At 40.6% G+C, this 21,670-nt stretch overlaps 1 protein-coding gene across 1 annotated transcript in view; it reads right to left on the reverse strand.

Moving 5' to 3' along the window:
- DST (dystonin) overlaps positions 1-21,670 on the reverse strand; it is a 312,958-nt gene that overhangs the window by 174,002 nt on the left and 117,286 nt on the right. Inside the window, exons 8-25 of the mRNA XM_066612418.1 lie at positions 20,164-20,276; positions 19,952-20,058; positions 18,065-18,184; positions 16,785-16,880; positions 16,573-16,700; positions 14,105-14,198; positions 12,627-12,781; positions 9,320-9,782; positions 9,099-9,227; positions 8,804-8,881; positions 8,530-8,691; positions 8,331-8,435; positions 5,809-5,904; positions 5,160-5,285; positions 3,793-3,945; positions 3,360-3,514; positions 3,079-3,205; positions 403-586 (exon numbers count right to left, since the gene is read on the reverse strand). Coding sequence (XP_066468515.1) covers positions 403-586; positions 3,079-3,205; positions 3,360-3,514; positions 3,793-3,945; positions 5,160-5,285; positions 5,809-5,904; positions 8,331-8,435; positions 8,530-8,691; positions 8,804-8,881; positions 9,099-9,227; positions 9,320-9,782; positions 12,627-12,781; positions 14,105-14,198; positions 16,573-16,700; positions 16,785-16,880; positions 18,065-18,184; positions 19,952-20,058; positions 20,164-20,276 — 2,591 coding nt within the window. The remainder of the gene's footprint in view (positions 1-402; positions 587-3,078; positions 3,206-3,359; positions 3,515-3,792; positions 3,946-5,159; positions 5,286-5,808; positions 5,905-8,330; positions 8,436-8,529; positions 8,692-8,803; positions 8,882-9,098; positions 9,228-9,319; positions 9,783-12,626; positions 12,782-14,104; positions 14,199-16,572; positions 16,701-16,784; positions 16,881-18,064; positions 18,185-19,951; positions 20,059-20,163; positions 20,277-21,670) is intronic.

Below are 21,670 nucleotides of genomic sequence, written 5' to 3' on the forward strand. Positions count from 1 at the left end.
CAAGAATGAATTTAAAGATATTTTTCTTTAGATATACTGTCAACTTTTTTTCCAAAAGAGGTACGGCCCATTTCTGACATATTTATAAATTTCTTTTAAAATTAGGTAAACAAATAGAAATGATTAGGTGTAAATATCCTGGGTATATTTTTTTTCACAGCCAAAATGTTTCTTATATGTCTATAAACAATTAATAGCATCACTGTGAGCCTTTTTACAGTTCACCAGTGACTGTAACCAAATGTGGGCTTTTGGACCAGCCTACTTTCACCCTGGCCAGTAAAATTTATCTTCCCTCTCCAAAAATCTGAATGCACAATTCACGTTTTAAGCTGAAGATGTAACTAGATTAGGCATCTTGTAAGGGAGAAGTTTATACATTTCTTAATGAGTGATCCTTACCTCTCTCTGCAGACTTAAGGAGCTCTTGGTAGTACTGCTTGCACACATTCACCTCTCTTTCCAGCTGTGCAATGTCAGCAACCGAAAAGACTTTAGACTCCTGACTATCTTCCAGGAAGTCATCAAAGCGGGACTGTAAGTTGCTCAAAACCTGCTGGTGCTCTCCTGGCAAAAGTGTCTTTATCTAAGAAAGATGATAAATTAAAAAAACCTTTAAAAGTCTTTACAACATTGTATTATATCAGTTTCCTAAGGCAATATTTAATGGTTAGAAGTGTAGTGCACACATTGCAATATAAAGTCCTTCCCTGCAGGGGAGTAGCAGGTCAGAAGAAACCTGTAGAGCAGTGGTTCCCAACATTTATGAGCCCGCGGACCACTGAAGAAAAAATTGGAATAGTTGGGGACCACAATATAGCTGTGGGTGGTCTAGTCTCTGCCCTCTCTGGTGGTCCATCTCCTAAGTGCCTCCTACGGACTATCAGAGAGAACAGAGACTGGACCACCCACAGCCACAGCTGACACTTCAGTAACTGTGGGCATTTGCTCTTTGGTGGTCCACGGAAGATTGCTTGCTGGAAGTGATCAAAGGTGATTTTTTTTCCTGAGACCTTGTGGACCACTTCCCAGGGTCTCATGGACCACAGGTTGGGAACCAGTACTGTAGAGGAATTGTACTTCAAGAAGAAGAGGAGTCAGCCATTAATGGCCCTATATAACAACAACAACAACTCGGTATTTATATACTGCCTTTCTGGTCATCGGATTACTCCTCTGACTTTATTCAAGGCGGTTTACATAGGCAGGCATTCCTAAATCCCTCAAGGGGATTTTTACAATCATAGAAGTTCTCTCTTTCAAGAACCAACAACATTTCAGAATGGATCTTCCTGGTTTGGTCTCACTTATGGCCTCTAGTTCTCCCACACAGGCTGACAGGCAGCTCCATCTCTCACATGGAGGGCAACCAAGACGCTTCTTGCTCACACCAAGAGCAGGTGGAATCACTCAGCTTGGCTTGTCAGCTGCTTCAAGGTCTCACCATTTTCAGCCGTTCAGGGAGCTGCCGGTGTCCTCGAACTGTCGAACTTATGATGTTATCTTCGGGCTAACAGAGGCTCTACCCTCTAGACCAGACCTCCTGCCTATATTATAGGCATAATATTATAGGCATAATATTATATATTATAGGCATAACTATATTATGGGTTAGTTACAGCAGTGGATCTAGTGATCCGCTGCCAAAAGTAACCTTGCAACGGCACAAAACATTATGCCACCGTTTTGCACTATGGAACCATCAGTGGAAGTGGCTGGAGGAACTATTTATGTGTCAGTACTTCCCAGACACTCCCCTGATGCAAGTAAGATAGCAGAGGGAGCTGTTTCTGGGTAGCTTGGGGTGGGGAATGGGCCAAACCTGAAGGGGTAACTCAAGGGTGGGGGTGGGAGGATCTCAGCAGTATTGGTGATCAGGCAGCCTACCAGGAGGTAAGTAAATATTGGCAGTCTGATTGGTCCCCCACCACAGCATACAGCACACGTTCCATTAGTGCAGCTGTGTGCTATGGACCAGGGGTGCCCAAACCCCGGCCCTGGGGCCACTTGTGGCCCTCAAGGACTCTCAATGCAGCCCTCAGGGAGCCCCCAGTCTCCAATGAGCGTCTGGCCCTCTGGAGATTTGTTGGAGCCCACACTGGCCCAACGCAACTGCTTTCAGCGTGAGGATGACTGTTTGACCTCTCGCGTGAGCTGTGCTATGAGGGCTCCCTCCACTGCTTGCTGTTTCACATCTGTGATCCAGTAGCGACAGCAAAGGAAAGGCTGGCCTTGCTTTGTGCAAGGCCTTTTGTAGGTCTTGAGCTACTGCAAGACCTTCATTCATTCATATACGTTCATATTTAATATATTCATTTATGTAAACTTATGTAAATTTATTCAAATTTTAAATGTAAATTAATTCTTTTTTTCCCCGGGCCCCCGACACAGTGTCAGGGAGATGATGTGGCCCTCCCACCAAAAACTTTGGACACCCCTGCTATGGACTGTTGGAGGAAAGGATTAGGCCGTAAATTTCAAGTCTGCTGGCTTGATATAGTGTCTAACTGGGATGCAGAGCTCACTGCATATAAATGCAATGTTTAAAGAGCATATTTTTTAGATGCCTGTGGTACCCTGATTAGTTTAATACACCCATTTTCAACCACTGTGCCGTGGCACATTGGTGTGCCGCAAGTGGTCCACAGGTGTGCCACAAGAATTTGGGAGAAGGTCATTTATTAGTACAGCCAATAGGGATTGTAGGCCCCCACTGGCAGCATGGTGTGCCTTGTCAATTGTCAAAAACCTGATGGTGTGCTTGACAATTTTAGTGCCTTGTCAGTGTGCCATTAGATAAAAAGGTTGAAAATCACTGGTCTAATGCTTCTTGACATGTATACAAAAGTGTTTAAACATACGGGTATGCTGTCCACATTTTAAGCCTTCAGTTACAAAATGCATTGGAGTAGCATCAACAATTGTCTCTGCTGCATAAACTATAAAGAGCTGCTATCAATCTTTATAAAGGTTAGACTGTGATGCATCAAACAAATTCCTTCTGAATTATTTGCAAATAAAAAAATGTTTGTATCTGAATCAGTTATTTAGATAGATATGCTGTGGGCAAGAACCTACCGAAGCAACATTACCAGCTCGAACTGTTTCAATTTCATTTGTCAGGTAGTGCCAGGAGACCACACTCTTCATGTTTATATGCGATTCATGCCAAAGGGCTAAGACGTTCTGATATTGCTGTTCAATTCTAAAATGCACAAAATAAAGAGTAAAATATGACTGAAACAAAATTAATTGTAACAAAAAATGCAGCCCAAAGATTAGGTATTATAAATTTTCTATGCCAATATATAAATTAAAAGACCTCCCATGTTTTGTGTATGCACCACATCTACAAATACCTGCTAGCTGTGTCTATTGCTTCTTTGTTTGGTGGAGGAACTGTAAAACAAACGGAGGGAACCATGGCTTCATTACCACTTGGGCTAATCACCTTCCACTTTGCCCGATGGGAATTGCTTGCTAGTACACATTCATCATCTTTGTAAATGGTTATCTAGTTTTAATAGAAGACCAGAAAAATGGAATGAGTCAAACATTATCTTATCGTTTTCTTACAAAACAATTCTGTAAATTGTTTCACTAAAAAAAAAGTGACAGGAGGAAAATACCATTTTGGGGGAGAGAAAATTTTTTTTGGGGGGGGGGGGGACACAATTAGGAAGACAAGGACTTGCTGTAATCACCAGAATGGAAGAGACTTCCAGGAACATTAATGAAACCTCAACTGTCTTCGCACACGCATAAGCAAGTTGAAGAAACCAAGGTTCTAACCTCAATTTGTCTATAGTCACAGATGGCTTTAATGGGAATGGACGTTTTGAGTAGATTATCTGGATTTCTTGGCTTCAGTTGAATTATTGTCTTTGCTCTCCCCACAAGACCTGCCACTGTACTCTTGTACTGCAGGAGCTGTTCTTTTTCTTCCTAAATGTTGTTTAAAGAAAGAAACAAACATGAAAGATCGCTGTAAATTAAAAGTGTTTTTTCTATTAAACCTTTAATCTTTTCTTCTAATGTATGTGATGCCTTCTAAAGCACTATTCACATGAGCTACAACTGAGGGCCCAATCCTATCCAACTTTCCAGCCCTGGTGCAGCTGCAGTGCAGCCCGTAGGCAAGGGAACAAATGTTCCCTTACCTTGTGGAGGCCTCCATAACTACCCTCCCACCACTGGATACAGCACAAACCCCATTGGCATGGCTACAGCAGGGCTAGGAAGTTGGATAGGATTTGGCCCTGAGTCTCTAGTAATTACGACCCTCTAATAACAATTGTTTATCATGATCTGCTGGAGATGTCAACAGTTCATGAGTAAGGTATATTATGGTCCATTTGAGTAATCCAGTATGCCATATCTGGGGCAACCATGTACCTTTCATAATACAGGGGCAGAAACTGAGACCTGAGCACCCTTTACTAACCCTATTTAGCTGAACTAGTGAAAATTAATGGCTGTGTTCCAAAGTTTAATTTGTGCAGGAGATTAATCTTCTGTAGAAGGAAATACTTTGCAGGCAAAAGGGTATTTTCCACCGCATATGCAAACTAGGCCCTGACTCACTATGTCCTGACTCACAGAAGATGATGGGACAGCCCCAATCTGTGCAAAGGGCCATGTGAGCATCTCCAAGCCCATTTCCAGTGTACTGTGACCTCTGCATACACTGCTGAAGGTAACAGTCAGGCTACAGCCTGCCCAAATGCCCATATTCAGTCATGGATTTCAAATATATATATATATATATATATATATATATATATATATATATATATATATATATATATATATATATTTTTAAGTTGGCTCAGAGGAGAAAGTGAGAAGAAATTGACAGGTACAAACAATGATTCACAAATATACAAAGTAATTATATATAAAATCATCATTAGGTGTTTTTAATGAACTTAAGAGTATCAGGAACAGTGTTTCAGACAAAACATTTCACATATATTCTTCACCTAAGCTTCAGAAACTGATTTAATTGCAGCCAAATCATGAAGATCATTAGAAGGCTAGTTCCCTTTGTGGGGGGGGGGGGCAGGTGACCGTGTGTGTGAGTGAGAGAGAGCTCAACATTGATAAAAGCCACAATGACTTACAATTAATGAAACCAGAAAAGATTTTTGCACTCTTACCATGGATTCCTGGATCAGATCCTCCAGTTTATGAATACTGCTGGACCTGTCACAACTGTACTTGCGTTGTACAGCATCTCTTAAATTCTTCAGGTAATCCATAGCTTCTTTGGCATCATTGAAAAACTAGAAGAATACACACACACTTTGATTTAAAAGACACCACTGCAAGTGTTGTCCTCCAATGAATACAGTGATTTGAGATCTAGGACAACCCCATGTTTTGGTGCATTTCCCTGTTACCCATCTTGAGCTAACACCCATCTTAAATGGATGAACAGAGTCTCTCAAATACTGCCGCTCCAAATCTCTTTAAGAGTCAATTAGAAAACCAAGTGAGTCCATCTACGTCTGAAAGTAGAAAAGAGCAGACTGAAAGGCAACCTGGGTCTCTCTTATGTCTTGGCATATACAAATCAAAGGAATATGGTTGAGGAGCAGAATTGATCTTTAGCTTCTTTAGAACAATGAGGGGGGAAAGCCAGCATAAAACAATGACATTCACATCTTAGAACAACTGAAAAAGAGACTCAGCATTCTGGTCTATGTGTGGTACAGGAAGTACAATGTAACAAAACTTTTTGCTTTTATTTTTTCACTAAGGTTGAAGCTTATAGCTTTATCACAATTTTATCCATGTGTTACATACCTCAAAATACGCAGTGTTTTCTCTTAAGTGCTGTTCAACACATTGGCAAAGCTGTAAAATCCAGCTCCACTGTGTTTGCATTGCAGCTCTGTAGGCCTTAAGAAGACAAGAGGAAATGAGTCACGTTTTGTTGTCCAGAAGCCATTGAAATTGAGGGAAAAAAATATGGAGAATTTAAGTCAAAAAAAAGTGTTAATTAATAACTTTGCCTCATTATAAGAGACAGAAATACCATATAGTATCCAAAAATGGTGAGAAGCTAGTTTCTACAAACATTAGTAAAATTCTTTAAAGTTATTTATCAGATCAAGTACAAGACTTCAATGCTTATATAGGACTGTATTTTCTACTGTGTTAATGTCAATATTTTGGCCAGTAGAGGGTGCTCTAAACACTTTACTCTCATTTAGATCCTAAAAACCATCTCCCAGTGCAGTCAATGGGTGTCTTGCTCTCTTACCTGCTGGACAATGAATTTCAATTAAATTTGCAAAACATCCCACAGATTACGGAACAACTGTAAAAGGGACAGGGACTGTCTGTCTAAATGTTAGAGAAAGTACTAATCTGACATATTCAATACTGCTTAACAAAAAACAAACCCCTGCAATAGGTCACAGGCATTTGGATCAAATAGTGTTGATGCTTTCATAACATGAAGATATCATAGGCTGATCTACTTGTAAAAAACATATTACTTTATTACTGTAGAACATTATCCAACCTGACTATCTGCTCTGAGCATGTCATGCAGTTGTGGAATACACAAGTCCCCTGTCCAATTTGGAAGTCAGAACACGTCTTTGGTAGCAAATGTGCATTGTAACGTAAAACAGATTACCTACAATACGCAATTTGATTCCAGTCCAAAATAAATCTAATGTCCAAACAATATCTGACATTTATGAGAAAGAGCATGTCCCTGAACTTCACACCTTAAAAGGAGGCAATGGGATGAAATCTTTACCAGGGCAAGCGTCCTGGAAAGTCCCTTTCCAATCCAAGCACAGCAAAGCCACTGCCTTGTCAGTCTCACTTCAATATTACTGGGAACTGGAATTCAAAGCCTGCCTCTCATCTTTATAAGTACTTTTCATTCTCTAGTGTAGGTGGATCTTCAAGAATGAACCATTATTTTATTTATTCAAACATTAATATCCCACTAGATAGCAAATTTTCAAATGAGTATTTTATTATATTATATACATTATATACTATATAATGAAGAATTCTGAGGCACCTAATGACTGATCAGTGTGGCTTTTGGCTATTTGGACAAAACTGACTGACCAGTCATCTAATCACACAAGGAGAAGTCTGTGCATGTGTGCAGATGTCATTGTCATTACTCATATCTGGCACACAATTCCATTCCCACATACTCTCAGGGGAAACAAAACATCAACTGTGTGGTTCAAATATTAGTTTAAAGTAGTATTTATGGGATAGTTTAGACATTCACCCCTTTACATAACTATAGAAAGGCAGGAGAGTGTAGCAGGCGATAGGGGGACACATGAACATATATGCGACTGGGTAGCTGGTATGATCAAAATTGATGGACTAGAATTGTGCACTAGAACACATTTTCAGCCCGCTCCTATAAATACTTACTCAGAAATAAGTCCCACTGTGTTCAATGGGACTTATTCTCAGGTAGGTGTGCACAGGATTGTAACCTTGCATTTTAATTCAATCTCGCACTTACAGTGGCAGATCTCACAATCCGCTGCCGTAAGTCCAAGTGTGGCATTACAAAGACTCCTGTCATGTGCTACAAGACTGCTAGCACCAATGGCCAGAGGCCCACCACATGCATCAACGGAGCAGACAAGGTGGTAGCAGGTGCGGGACATGGGCGGTACCCGGGAGGATCGGGGATGGGAGCAGGGCAGGCAAAGGATGGTTTGAGGGTGGGAGAGGGTCAATCTTGGGGGCTGCCACATACATTCGAATCTTATACCCCTTTCTTTGTTTCACGTGCCCTCAAGCTTCTCAAACTGGCATAAGTTTAGCACCTAATGACCAATCTGTTTAGCTGGCATAGGTTCGAGGAGGCCAACTGGCAGCCAGGCGGCTTATGGGAAGTAAAAAATAATTTTACTTATGTCTCTCAGGGCATCTGGTCACCCACCACCACAGGATGCGATGCGCCCTCTGTTGGTGCTGCTGCATCATGTAGGCTGGTAGGGGATAGGACTGGTACAATAGCCATGTGCATAAAGCATTAAGATGGCAGGAATAATAACATGCACATGGATACTGAGAAGGAAAAAAAATGGAACCAAAAGACTATGAATGAAAGGCATAGTAGTAAATGTAGCACGTTACTATGCAGAGTCCAGATGTTTACAAAACAAAAATCAGACTCTTACTTCATGAAGCGTTTTCTGAAAGTGAAGCTCAGGGCAACAAGTGTATTCAAAAAGTAAGTCTGTAATTGTCCTCATTATTCCAAAAATAAAATCTTAAAGACAGTTAAATAGGCATTTCTGTTTCTAAGATATGGTTTGATAACCTACCTCAATAGTCAACCTTGCTGGGTGATTTTCAAGGAGCAATTGCTCTGCTATTTCCTGAACCGATTTAATAACTTCTTCTTTCTTATCAAGTTCCCTCATCAGTTCCTTTCAGAGTAAAAATAAATAGTTTTAGTACCCAAAATAAGCAAGAAAGGTTGCAGTTAATATTGCCTTTTGAGTGATATTAACTCAAGCTTACTGCATGGTACTCTTTTTTCCTTGCTATGTTTGTGTTTCTTTCACTCCAGTCATAAGCAACTTCCTCCTCTTCTTTTTCATTCAACCAAATTAGTTCCCTGGTAGCACGAGATACAAAATTGTGAAGGGTATCAAGGTATCTTTCCTGATTTCTTGATGTATTCTGGGAAAGAGAGCAAAAGAAACCAAAAATTTTTTCCCCTTCTATAAACCTCTTAGGTTCAAAAAGACATCCATTTAAAAGATGGGATTTCAAGCAAGAGTTTGCAGCTCACCAAGAGTTTTGCATATTGGCTCTCCAGTTTGTGCAATTTTTCTGCATAGCTGAGTTTAAGGGGAGCAGTCATTTGGATCTGTAGAGAACAGAGTGGGTCAAAGGAAGTTAGAAGCACTGAGCACATTGATAGGAAGGCTACATATCTTATATTCTTCCTAAAACAAGCAGACAAAAGGCACAGGTCTGCAATTCAACCGCAGTTATGAAACCAGTAATTAGTGTCTGAATGAGTCATTTTTTAAAAGAACATAGATATAAACATAGCCCACAGGCTTTCTTTTTTAATGCCGTACCTCACTGATTTTTGCTTCTTTAAGGCTTGATTCAAACTCTTCAATAGATTTATGGACATTCTTATGATTTTCTACATGGCTTTCAACACTTGACAAATCCGAACCCCATTCAGCCCGATCAAGTTGCACCTTGTAGGCAGAAGTGGAAAATTAAGAAGTTGAACCCGCCATAGTAAGAAACATGATCAGATGCAGAAGGAGTACTGTATGTGTAAACTTACCTGCATTTCATCTACCCATCTTAAGAGGTCTTGGACAAATTTCATGTTGACTTCCTCCTCCGTTAAATTTTGATCAATAAATGCTGATTTCATCAAAGGTTTTCGGACCTGCATCAGCTTGAGTGTTTGCAGTGCACCTGTGTCAACCCCTGTAATGTAGCTTTGAATTAACCGTGGTGGGAAGCCTGGTGTGTATGCTGGGGTGATGGCTGGAGTTAGTCTTGAAGACAGCCCCGATGATAAACCTGATGTTAGACTGGATGAAGTCAAGGAAGGTGATAAGCCCTGGCTCAGTCCGGAGTTTAAACTAGGGCTTAAGGTTGGTGCAAATCCTGAGTTTAAGCTATGTGTTATTCCTGATATCATCATCTTGGTCTGTTCTGTTGTCAGTGTCCTCCCCTTGCTGTATACTGAGGAGCACTCTGCTCTTAAGGCCATAAGGTCATCTCGTAGTTTTGCAACCCTGTAATATAATCCAAAAAAGTATTTACTACAAAAACTGAATGTGCTGAATATTGTCACAGAATTTTCATGAATTACTATTTTTTTTAAAAATAACAGTGGGAATCAGAGCTATTTTGTTCCTCTTTAAAAAGTGCTATGGTTTAATAAACAAGTTTAGAATAGGAGTACAGTACATTAGCCCCTATATGACAAACTGGTAGATAGGTGCAATAGGAATTTTATGGCACAGTAGCAGCTAGACTGCAATATGTCAAAGAGTGGTTTATATCTGGACATACTATAAAACCATTGCAATACAATACTGGATCAAAATGACTAAAGAAAGTACAATAGTGCCTCTAGGGAGGGTGGAGAGAAGTCAAGTACACCTTTCCCTTTGAGTTCCACATTCCATTTTTCATAGTAACACCCTCCACTATTATACCAAATAGTATATTTGTCTGACAGTAAGAGAAAGTTTACATGATCAGTCCTGTCGGTGAATAATGTTCCCTGAAGGCTAAAATAGACATTCGGAGCAATAGCATGTTTATTACATAGATCTTACCCTATTTGCATATGAAGCAGGGTGTGATGATATACCTTTTTATCCCAAAAGGAGCACACGGGGAAGGGGACCAAAACCCACCCCTCCACTGTCTTAATTTACCACACTTGACTGCCTTAAGCAGCTTTCTCCCTGCCAAATTTACTTCAGGTATCAGAGCTAAGCTGGTGGAAAAAGTTTTAAAGCAATGGAGCACAACAAGATAATGCAAGAGAATGGCTGGGTTTCACTCCCGTCCCTCTCTTTCTCCTTTGGGTATAAAAAATAGACACCATTCCTCTACTTTATAGGCAAATGGAGAAAAACACAAGTTTAAGCAAACATGTGGTTTCCTTGAAAGACTAGTTTAACCCTGCCAAGAATGCATTCACAAAGAGAATCTTATAAAGTGGAACTTGCCTCCTATAAAGCAGATTCTCCACTTCTCAGTAGTTATTTCCACATCATATAATAAGAAAAGCCCTGCTGGATCAGGCCCAGGGCCCATCTAGTCAAGCTTCCTGCATCTCACAGTGGCCCACCAGATGCCGCAGGGAGCACCCAAGACCACAAGATACTTGCATCTCGCTGCCACTCCCCTATATCTGGCATTCTATTTACCCTCGCACCCCCCCAACGAAGGCACCAGGCTGCACTTCGGATTAACTATGGCCACTTTGTTGAATGGCTATAATGTTATTATCTAGGCCATCACTGTAATGGGAATCTCCTTGGAGAAGCAAAAGCTGTATACATGGAGACGTCTGTTCATATGAATTTTTTTTATATGAAAGAATTCTTGGGAAGCATGGCAGACAAAAATGCATGAAGTCAGTCCCACTGATCTCAATGGGACTAATTCATACAAAATGTATTCAGTATTGAAATGGTGGTTCTTTGAATGAGTACTAAAATGTTCAATATAACTATTATCCCATAATTTAATAGAGGCATGTACACATACATATTCCTATGTTTGGTGTTTACATGTGTGCACAGGCATCACTGGAAAACATTAACTAGCAAAATCTCACAGAGACATTATTATACAAACATAACTACTGGTATTACTAGGATACAGGAAATCATATTAGTGGACAGATGTGTAGGAGACGGCATGTTGCAAGGGATCAGCGGGTAATCTCTACTGAACTTTAGTAGTGGAATGAACCCATAGATCGTCCTTAAGGGTGAATTTTCTACACATTAGTTGACAAACAGCCACTTACCCTAGCACAATTAATGGATATCATCTAAATTTAAGGGGAAGCTTAGAGGTGTACCACTCAGTGGAAGAGCTTGTCTAACTCAAGGAATTGTTTAGTACAATTTGATGCCCTCAGGTAAGCCAAGCCACAATATAAAGAGAGAAAAAAAAGAATGCATAGTGCCAGGAAAAATATCCAATTTTCCAGCGCTGATGCAGCCATGCAAATGGGCTGTCTTGCAGCTCCAACAGTGCTGGAGAGTTGGAGAGGACTGGGCCTCAGTTCAGCTATTTAAGAGATTTACAGTGCAATTCTACGCATGTAAACTCAGAAATAAGCTCCTGCAAGTTCAGTGAACTTGTTTCCAGACAAGTGTGCAAAATTGCAGTTGAAATTAAACACACAGACATCATTTTACTGTAAGTATATTCCTGTTGAAGTGGCAGACAATGAGTCAAATCCAAACTTACTCCTCCACTCACAAAGCTCCCTGCTATAAACAGAAGGAGGACTGCACTCACGAAAGGACCCCTTGCATAAGGACCACTTCTGCAAGTACAGTTCTCCTTAAATTTGCGGATGGAGCTGGCACAAGCACATGACTAAATTTAGATTGTGGGCACTGCATTATGCTTTGCATAGCTAATGGTAAAACCTACTTCTACATTTTAAATGTATATTTATCAATGGCTTTCCAGTTCTTCGACCCAGCAAAAACTATTCATTTTAACTGAAGTTCAGTAGGTTGTGCTCATAATATTTTAGATGCATTCATACTGATTGATCTCTCTTTACATATATCTCACAGCAGCAGAGTTCAAGCAAAATTACATATGTAGAGAAATTAGGGCACAATCCTAACCAGGCCTACTCAGAAGTAAATCCTATTTTGTTCATTGGGATTTACTATCAGGAAAGTGTGGTTAGGATCACAGCCTTAGTCTATGGACATGGCTCAATTTCCATTTGAAATATATGTGCATTTCACATTTCTATAGCACCACAGTTTCCACAGGACCTCTGGCTATGTTGCCTTATTAGCTGAACATGTCAGGGTTAAATAGCAAATATGTGCCCAAATTGCATGTAAAATTTAACTATTATGTACCTCTGGACCAGTTGATCTGCCTGATAATATTTTCCATCAATAAGAATCTGGGCATCCATGACTTGTTGGCGCAGCAGATTCTCACATTCAAGTAGATAACCTGCAATCTCTGCTTCATTCTGGAACTGCAGACCTGATTCTAACCGTTTTCCATCCTGTGGAAAAATAGCAAATTCAGTCATACAGCTAACCGGAACAGAAACTTTTTAAAGATAAATGATATGTTATAATGTTACTTTCGTATTTTTGAACGCAAGCTGTATTCCTTTAGCAGTGCTTTACAACACTAGAACATACACTAGTAGGAAACAAAATTAGTAAAATGAAAGAAATGATAAAACCTAAATTGTAGATGATCAAGTTGGATTGTCTATACATCAATCTAGACTTTAAATATCCATGAAACAGCTTGCTTCCTCAGATGCAAGTAAGAGTAAGGAAATGGCATGCTGAATACAGATACTAATGCATAGGCACACACCTTGGCATTTTCTTAGCATACACACACCTACAGATGACCCAAAGAACAACTAAACAGTGCTGCATCTAAGTAGGCTTTGGATCCTAAGAGGATGCAATAAATCACAAAAATGTATATGTAAAACTGTGACTGACAAAAGCATTTAATTAAACTTCAACATTTTGGCTTCTGTCTGAGTAAGATAGTTGGATTTCAAACAAGGCACTGGGAGCCCAGGTGAGGGCTGAGGATGAAGAATGTCTTGCCAGACATTCTGCTTTTGCAGGTGACAGTTGCCCTGAGATAACTACGATGTGATACGTACCTAGTGATACGATGACTGGATTTGCAGTGATATGATCCAGGATTGATGATAACAAGGTAAGAATTTACCTTGCAGCAGTAATTTTTGTAGGTTTGGAGTAGGGAAGAAATTAAAGAAATGAAGCTTTCTGGTGGGTTTTTCAAGGCATTGTGAATTGGTTACCAAGTGGTGGATCTCTTTAATTCCAAAATTTAATTCCAAGGAAGATGCTAACGGGATGTCACAAAACTGATGCATGTGTTCAAAATGTCTATCTTTAGGCTTAGAACTATCACCATGGCTCCCAGCGTGTGGCTTGAAATTCAGTACTTTAAATGTTTTTAAGTAAAGAATTTTGGTTCTGTCAATCGCAATCACATTAACTCCCAGCTTCTCACTCCAATTCATACATCTGGTGAAATAAACTGCAAGTTTCAACAGCATCCCAGACCATTACTACTGTTGCCAACTCACATAGGAATCCTCCTGTGCACAACACAGACATCACATATCCTCAAGAGAGGCTGTGATAACTCCCTTTTTTAAATACAAGAGTTCTGAAGTTTATGAACAACGATCCGTTCTTGGTCACCCAATAAGCATATAGTTGCGCGAGGATTTCAACACATTCCAATTTTACCCCTTTGGGCAGTGATCTGATCCACAATACAAGAACGGGGGGGGGGGACGTACCAGTTATTCAAACACACTTACTGATTGTACAGCGTTTCGAGCAAGCACTAGTTTGTCTTCACAGGTCAAACTGTCTCGCTGAACCCTGTTAGCAATCTGCTGCAGCATTTCTAACCTAAAAGACGTCAAAATTAAGAGAATTTACATCAGACTGGTAACTACTTTTTACATAAAAATAACATCATTGCCTTTAACTCTATAACCAAATAAAACCAGACCACATTCTGCAACTTAAAACCAAACACTCACCTGCATCCTTCCAAGGGACCATTGCCAAAGCTTATACAAGAATTAACAAGGGTTGGACCACAGTTAACCGATAAGAAGTTTTCATTGGAGTCAAGGCTGGTTCGGGTACTGGTGCTGTTACTAAACAGAGAGTCGCTGCTGTGGTAGCCATAATTTGTATTCATTTTTTATAGTCAAAAAGTTGCCCCATTGGACATGTAAAAATAACTGAAAAGGCAAAAAGCCCACAAACACATACAGCTTCCAGAGACTAGACAGCTCTTCCGGCTTTAGGGACAGCCTTTATATAGGTCTCGGCATGCATATTCAAAACCCAGCAAATAATATTCTGATACCTCTTCAGAGGATTTTGCCTACAGCTATGTATGCCAATGTGGGCTTGGCTTCTCTAGTATGAATTACCTGTACAAGTACGGACTAATCAGAATGATTAGGGCGTTAACTGGGAAAGAGAGATGCCAAATAGTTTATGTAAGTCTCATCCAATTTCAACAAACTATATTATGGGGTAGGATGGGGAAGGGGCCCTTATTCAAAATATTTAGTGAACAGAAATGATGGATTCTATAAAACAATCATTTCTTTAGAAACATTATATTTATAGCCTTCTTTTACATGGGATTCCCAGTGGTCTCCATCCAAGTTACTGATCTGGTCCACACATCATTAGCTTCAACAGTGCTGCACTGTCAAGTGTTCCCAGACCATTCACCGGGCACTTATATTATAGTCTATTAAAAGATATGCTTCTACAATATCCTGCTCAAACTCTGCACAGATTCCTGAATTAATTAAATTTAAATTTCTGCATGATATGCCCACTTTAAGCATATGCCACGTGTATTGATTAAGATGAGAGTCGACCAAAATAATAGGGGTAATATTATAAATTGAAAAGAAAGCATCTGACTTGACACTGATGTTACTCTATTGATTTTACTAGAGATACTGTAGTATAAAATGTGACAATGAATCCTTTACTTTGACCATGAGAGAAAGTTTATATAAACCACAGAGAATATTTGCTAAGGTTGGTACAGAATTTTTATTTTTACATACATTTCTGGCATTCGGTACCCACTTTGATGTCACGATGACATTACTGGCATTCTTTAGCTGGTAGTTCCTTGGCTTTTAGCCCACACACAAAAATGATGCAATCATTTGTTTATTTCTTATAACGAACGAGCTCTAGGCACTTTTTTGTCTTTCAAGCGAGTGGTCAATTTTTCCCAATACCACCTCCTTCTCCAAAGGTAGGCGACCTCATTCTTAGTCATATTATTCAATTATTTAGTGTTCTATAAAACTCCACCCATATTACACCACTGCTCTTCTAAGCATATAAACAAGATGAGCTGTCTCTGCAAAGACTGAGCTGGCTTGATGTTCAGCTCTGGTATGCTTGATGAACAAAAGGACTGCTAGGATCATACAGGCTACTTTGAAGCACGTGGCTACTTGCAAGAGTTACTGAAAAATCCATGGATGACTGTGTTGCATACCTTTTTTAGTCAATTATGGTCCAAATCAAGTCCAAATCTGCCTACTCTCAGTTTTCAAGTTCAAGTGAAATTAGGGATGCTACCACTGAATTTCTATGACACTCTTATGTAACTCTACGTCATACTAAATCTTCACATGCCATTGATAGCCCTACTCCATGTGGGACTTTTGGCTGCTGGAGATCTCTTTGGGGTAATGGGAGATCTGGGAGTAAGATATTTGCGGTAAGCCCCAGCAACCACAACGGGGCAACTTGGATGTGTACCAGTAATATTGCTGGTGCAAGTCTGTTGATCTGTGTAGGCAGTTCAGGAAAGGGGCTTTGGATACGGCACATACTGGCACCACAGACCCTGCCTCCATCCTGGGCCCAATCCACCCACAGCATTACCCCATTTAACCTCTTTCCCACCCACCCCCTGCACTGGACTTCCCTGCTACAGCAGGCCTCTCAACAACAGCCAGGGGGAAGGCTCTGGCCTTCCTGCTGACTTGCCTAGGCCATGTGCTGTTGTAAAGTGCTTTAGGGCACTTTTGTGAAGACACATGATGGCAGAATGCACATTCCACGGGCGCAGGCCATCAATAGGATTGGGTCTTCAGTCTATCAGATTTCTAAAATGCCATTGTGTCAAGAGTTTATTCCAAGTATTCTGCTAAAAAATCCAGTGCCTAACGCAAGCATTTCAAAGAGCTGGCCTCAAAGCAAGCATGTAAACAAAACACCAACATACCTTTCAACCTCTGGTCGGAGTGTTTTCTCTCTTTCCAGCATAGCAATAATTAGCTTCCCCCATTCTTTCTCTATGTCATTTGGGTGGTAGCCTTGAGGGAGTTTAATACGCCCAAATTCTATCCAAACCTACAAAACCAAGGCATGACAACATGAAGCAAAGCTAAAAGAAAAGTAGCCCAATATTCAATAACCCATAAAACAGCTGCTTACCTCCAGTAATTTATACAGGTGTTTGATTTTTGATTTATCTATCTCCTTTGGTGGAATTTCTGTTTCTTTAAATTGTAAATACTGGTTATAAAGTGCCTAGAGAAAAACAAACACTGCAATCAGGTTTATTTACTATTTACTCAGTATTTTGGTATTTTGGTCTATATCATTTATTCAGCTTTGAGATATATGAAAAACAACTCACACTAGCAAAGCACTTCTATGCACTAGCAAAGCACTTCTTGGATTTCCAAAGTAAAAGGAGAATTTGCTTTCCCATTCACATCCACATACCTGAATTTCAGAACCAGCTCATCTAGACACTAGATGGTTGTACTCCACAAGCCACTTCAACTGGTAGAACTGCACAGAATCTGTTCAGCTCCTTTCCTTTTTTAAAAATCAAAGTGCCTTAGGGCACAATCCTAACCAGGTCTACTCAGAAGTAAGTCCTATTTTGTTTAATGGGGCTTACTCTCAGGAAAGTATGGTTAGGATTGCAGCCTTAATGGTTCAAACCTCTAAATTTGGGCTGGCTGTGGCAATGGCTTGCGCAGCCTCAAAGAAAGCTGCATGTTAATGCCCACAAACCTGGGAGATCCCCTGGGTTACTTAATACTTACATAACAGCTAGGCACAGGTTTGCAGCTCCTTTTTGTAGGAGCCTGCAAAAGTAAACTATGGATGTTTGTAACTGTTCAAGGCCTCACTCCATACAGTGTTATGCAAGTTGACTTGCACTGAGCAATCAAAAAATTATCTATAGAGGCAGAAGAACCATGCAGAGGTGGAGATTGCATCACTGAGTACTCACCAGATATAAACACTTCTGCCACTGGAAAGACAGCATGATAGGAAAAAGGACCTTTCCCTGACTTGTTAGCTTTGCAGGTGCAGGGAGTTTTGATATAGACAGACATTCAGTGATGCAACACAAACCACCGTATGCTTTCAGCAAGGCTGTATCATGGAATTCTTCTGAGCATGTGGATTGGTTCCTAGCTAGGTGTGGAGTAAAAGGACCAGTACACTAGTTGCTGCTGTGTTAGACTTGGACTGGGAGCCAATTTCACCTTTGGGAAACAGTTCAGCTCTTTGATCCTAATGCTATGTGCTCTTGTAGTGGAATTCTAGGGAACAGGATCAGGATACAACTAATGTTTGCAAGGACTTTGATTTAAGAATTTTGTGAACCATATTCTAAAGAATATCTGTTTAAACCAACATTACCCTGGCAATGTGAACAATGAAGGAAAAAAAAATACACTATCACAACTCACCTTGAGTTCCACAGGATTGTTTGGAAACGCTCTATCAGCCATTATCGCGGCATGGTGCCTGATCCACTGGATGAGGTAGTTCACCATATTCTGGTATTCAACCCACCTGACTTCAACATCCTAACAGAAGCATATAATAATTTCTAAGTGGGAGGAAAATGTGCATCAAGCTATTTTTGCAGACAAATAATTGCTTGGCTTGTTCAAGGCAACCCCACTCTACTCCCATTTCTTGGCCCTCTTGCCTATGAAAGGATGACAGATCACATCGCTGCAGTGATGGCAGAAGCTACAACTGACTGAATCCCACTTCCATGCAACTGCTTAAGGCCCTGTAGCCCTGTCAGATTCTAGACTTTAGACACCACAAAAACTTTGTTCTCTGCTGACTCCTAGACCCACACTGCCCAGCCTTCCAAATCTCCTTATCTCAGCAATTTTCAACCTTTTTTTATCTCACAGCACACTGACAAGGCACGAAAATTGTCAAGGCACACCATCGGGTTTTTGACAAGGCATACCATGCTGCCAGTGGGGAGCTCACATCTTCCATTGGCCCTACTAATAAATGACCTTCCCCCAAATCCCTGTGGCACACCTGTGGATCACTTGCAGCACACCAATGTGCCATGGCACAGTGGTTGAAAATGGCTGCCTTATCTGCCCACTTCTTTTCAATCTCTAAATTCAGCATGAAGCTCCAGCCTAATCCTAATTTCTCCTTGGTCTTTCCTTTCTTCCTGTCTCAGGCATCCACAATTCCCTAAAGTTTCTGCTTTTCAACTCACTGCCTACTTTCCCCTCTTCTTTTAGCCACTCGATCACTTGCCCAACTTCCACAGAACTCCTCTTCACCACCTTCAGTATATAGCCTCCCTGACCCAAAATGTGAGGACGTTTCTTCAGAAGCCCTTAAAGGCAGTGGTTTTCAAACTCTCAGGGAGAGTTTGAAACGCAGTGTTCTTGCGGGGGCAGGGGGGAGGCGGTGTCACAAAGGGGGCTGCAGGGACGGGGATGCACTCACCAGTCCCTGCAGAAGCCTCCCTGGGGTGCGGAGAGCCCTGCGTGAGTGTCTGCAGGGCTCCCCACAGTTTAATAAGTGAAAGCACAGCAATCACGCTCCACTTTTGGTTTTGCGGAAGTGGAGCACAATCGCTCCACTTTCACTTTTGAAGCTGTGGGGAGCCCTGTGTGGGCTCCCCACGCTCCAGAGAGGCTACAGCAGGGACTGGTGAGTGCATCCTAGTCCCTGCAGCCCCCCTAGCGACGCGATCCTGGGGATCATGTCGCTTCGATTCCTGATTCCTAGTTCTCTGCCTGCTCTGCATCCTTTCTTCAGGCACCGTATCTCTAGGCTTCTGACCTCTCTATCTCCTGGGACACTTACCACAGTTCTCAGCACTCCAGTTATTAAAAAATATTTTTTTGTCCTGGTCCCTATTACATTTCAACCTCAGCCAGATTGGCAGCTAAGGTGTCCTTCACAAAAACCTGAAACCGCTTTGTGAACTTTTTGTTGAAAAGCGGTATATAAATACTGTTGTTGTTGTTGAAAAAGTTTTGGTAACTTTGTTCCTGAATCATTAGAATGCTCATGAATAGAATTCCATATTATCACACCAGCTCAGCCAACTGATGCTTCATTACCACAAGTATTATTCCATACAATACGGAATTTACTAATATCTGTTTTTATAGATATTGCAGTAATATTTGTTTAATCGGGTGTTGAAGTGCAACTAGAAAAAGGGAAATGTCCATATCCTAGCAATATTGAACAATTACCTGTTTTCATTGCAATTGCCAGTGAAATTAACACTTTTACCTGACATACTTGTTGTACCTGAGCGGTGAGCTTTTAAAATACTGTATTGTCCTCCTACTTACATGCGCACTGATGCCTTCACCACCTTCTGGTACTTTGGGAAATGCATCATAAAGTGATGACACATAAGTGATTACTGACTTCTCATCAGGCGAGGAGACATCAACATCTAAGAAGAGGAGCAGCGTTAATGTCTACCATATGGGCACCTAAAGCATTAGCTCTCAAATGCAACTTGAAACTATCACACACAGGGCTCCGTTCACCAACTTACCTTCAGGATCCAGAAGTCTGGCAACACCAAGTTTTTCTGCTACAAAAAAAGCATGTTCTAAATTTGCAAGGTTGCTTTGAACAGCAACGGTATTCATGTCTATCAGGTCCGGCCTGCAAAAGAAGAAGGGTAATTTAAGCTAGGTTTGGGAAAATACTACTGACTGCAGTGGCAGGAAAGATCTTTATTTCAATGAGCTGGATACATCTATAAGGGATGTGATAAAGCTGGTTATTTCAACTGGCATTTGGTGGAAGGGCTTTTGCTCCACACTTGGAAATTACTCATTGTAATATTCAGCTTTTGGAAGGAAAGTTCCCTTAGATCAGTGTTTCTCAACTGTCTCTCTCTGCCATACTACTTCACATGGTCCACCAATTCAAAGTACCACTGGAAGTAACTGGCAATGACATAATTGCCAGTTACTTCTGGGTTGACAGGCAAAATGTGATGCAACAAGTACCAGGAAGAGGCTCAGGATGGACAGGAGGGCTTTTTCAAGCACGGGAAAGCATGCTTTGTAGCCTCCTGCCATTGTTTGTTGTGTCGTGTTCCTGGTCTTGCTTCTGGGTGGCAGGGATCCAGGGATCCTGCAAGTACCACCAGACACCACCTCAAGTACCACTGGTTGAGAAACACTGCCTTAGATGAAACTGGTCACAAATTTTGGAGAAGCTTGCCTTACGCATGTGGTGTGGTTCACTTTCTCAAACCATTTCAATTCTTTTCCTAAACTGCGCCCTAAACCTCTGAAGATACCTCTCTCTGATTGAGAATAGATGGTGGGGACAAATCTGGGATTATTTCACGGGTGGTGTTATTTCAGCGTAACAGCCACATACAATAAACTTCAGATGTTTGAGAGGTGCAAGAGAGATTTTTAAGAGCTACAATATTTAAGAAGCACTTAAATTCTTAAATATATTAACTCACCATGAATATCAAACTTATGTTTTAATCCACTGGACTCTCAGTTAATACCTGGTAAATAATTATAAAGCTTGAAAATTTCATATTTACCTTTTTCTCTTAACTGTGATGCAAAAAGGAGCTCAGCCTATTTCTGAAAGACGCACATTACATGTCAAAGAGCCTCATGTGTGTCATGAGCTGCAGTTTGGCCACTCCTGGATTATTTTATGGTATGGATGTGAGTTAAATGTACAGGAGAACTGAACAAAGAACTAATGGTCTTCAGGTTCTTTCCTTTTTTTATTTTATGGACAGCTGTGCTTTAAACATTGTCTATAGATTGCAACATACTCATTTTAAAAAGTGTTAGAAGAAAAAATGAACATGATTGAAGAATGTGCAAGCCTACAACTTTTCATCTCAAATTATCCTCTTTATTTACATAAATAACATTTCAGCCTTCCTCCCACAAAGTCAATTTCTATGTCACAAAACAGGTTACATTTTACAGTATTGTAACCTAATGACTCCATGTGTTCACAAAGGCTAGCATCTGTGATTAGAGAAATATCTCTTCTACTGAGCCACAAATTTG

The sequence above is a fragment of the Tiliqua scincoides genome, chromosome 1, assembly GCF_035046505.1.
Source record: "Tiliqua scincoides isolate rTilSci1 chromosome 1, rTilSci1.hap2, whole genome shotgun sequence".
In the NCBI taxonomy this organism is placed as follows: domain Eukaryota; kingdom Metazoa; phylum Chordata; class Lepidosauria; order Squamata; family Scincidae; genus Tiliqua; species Tiliqua scincoides.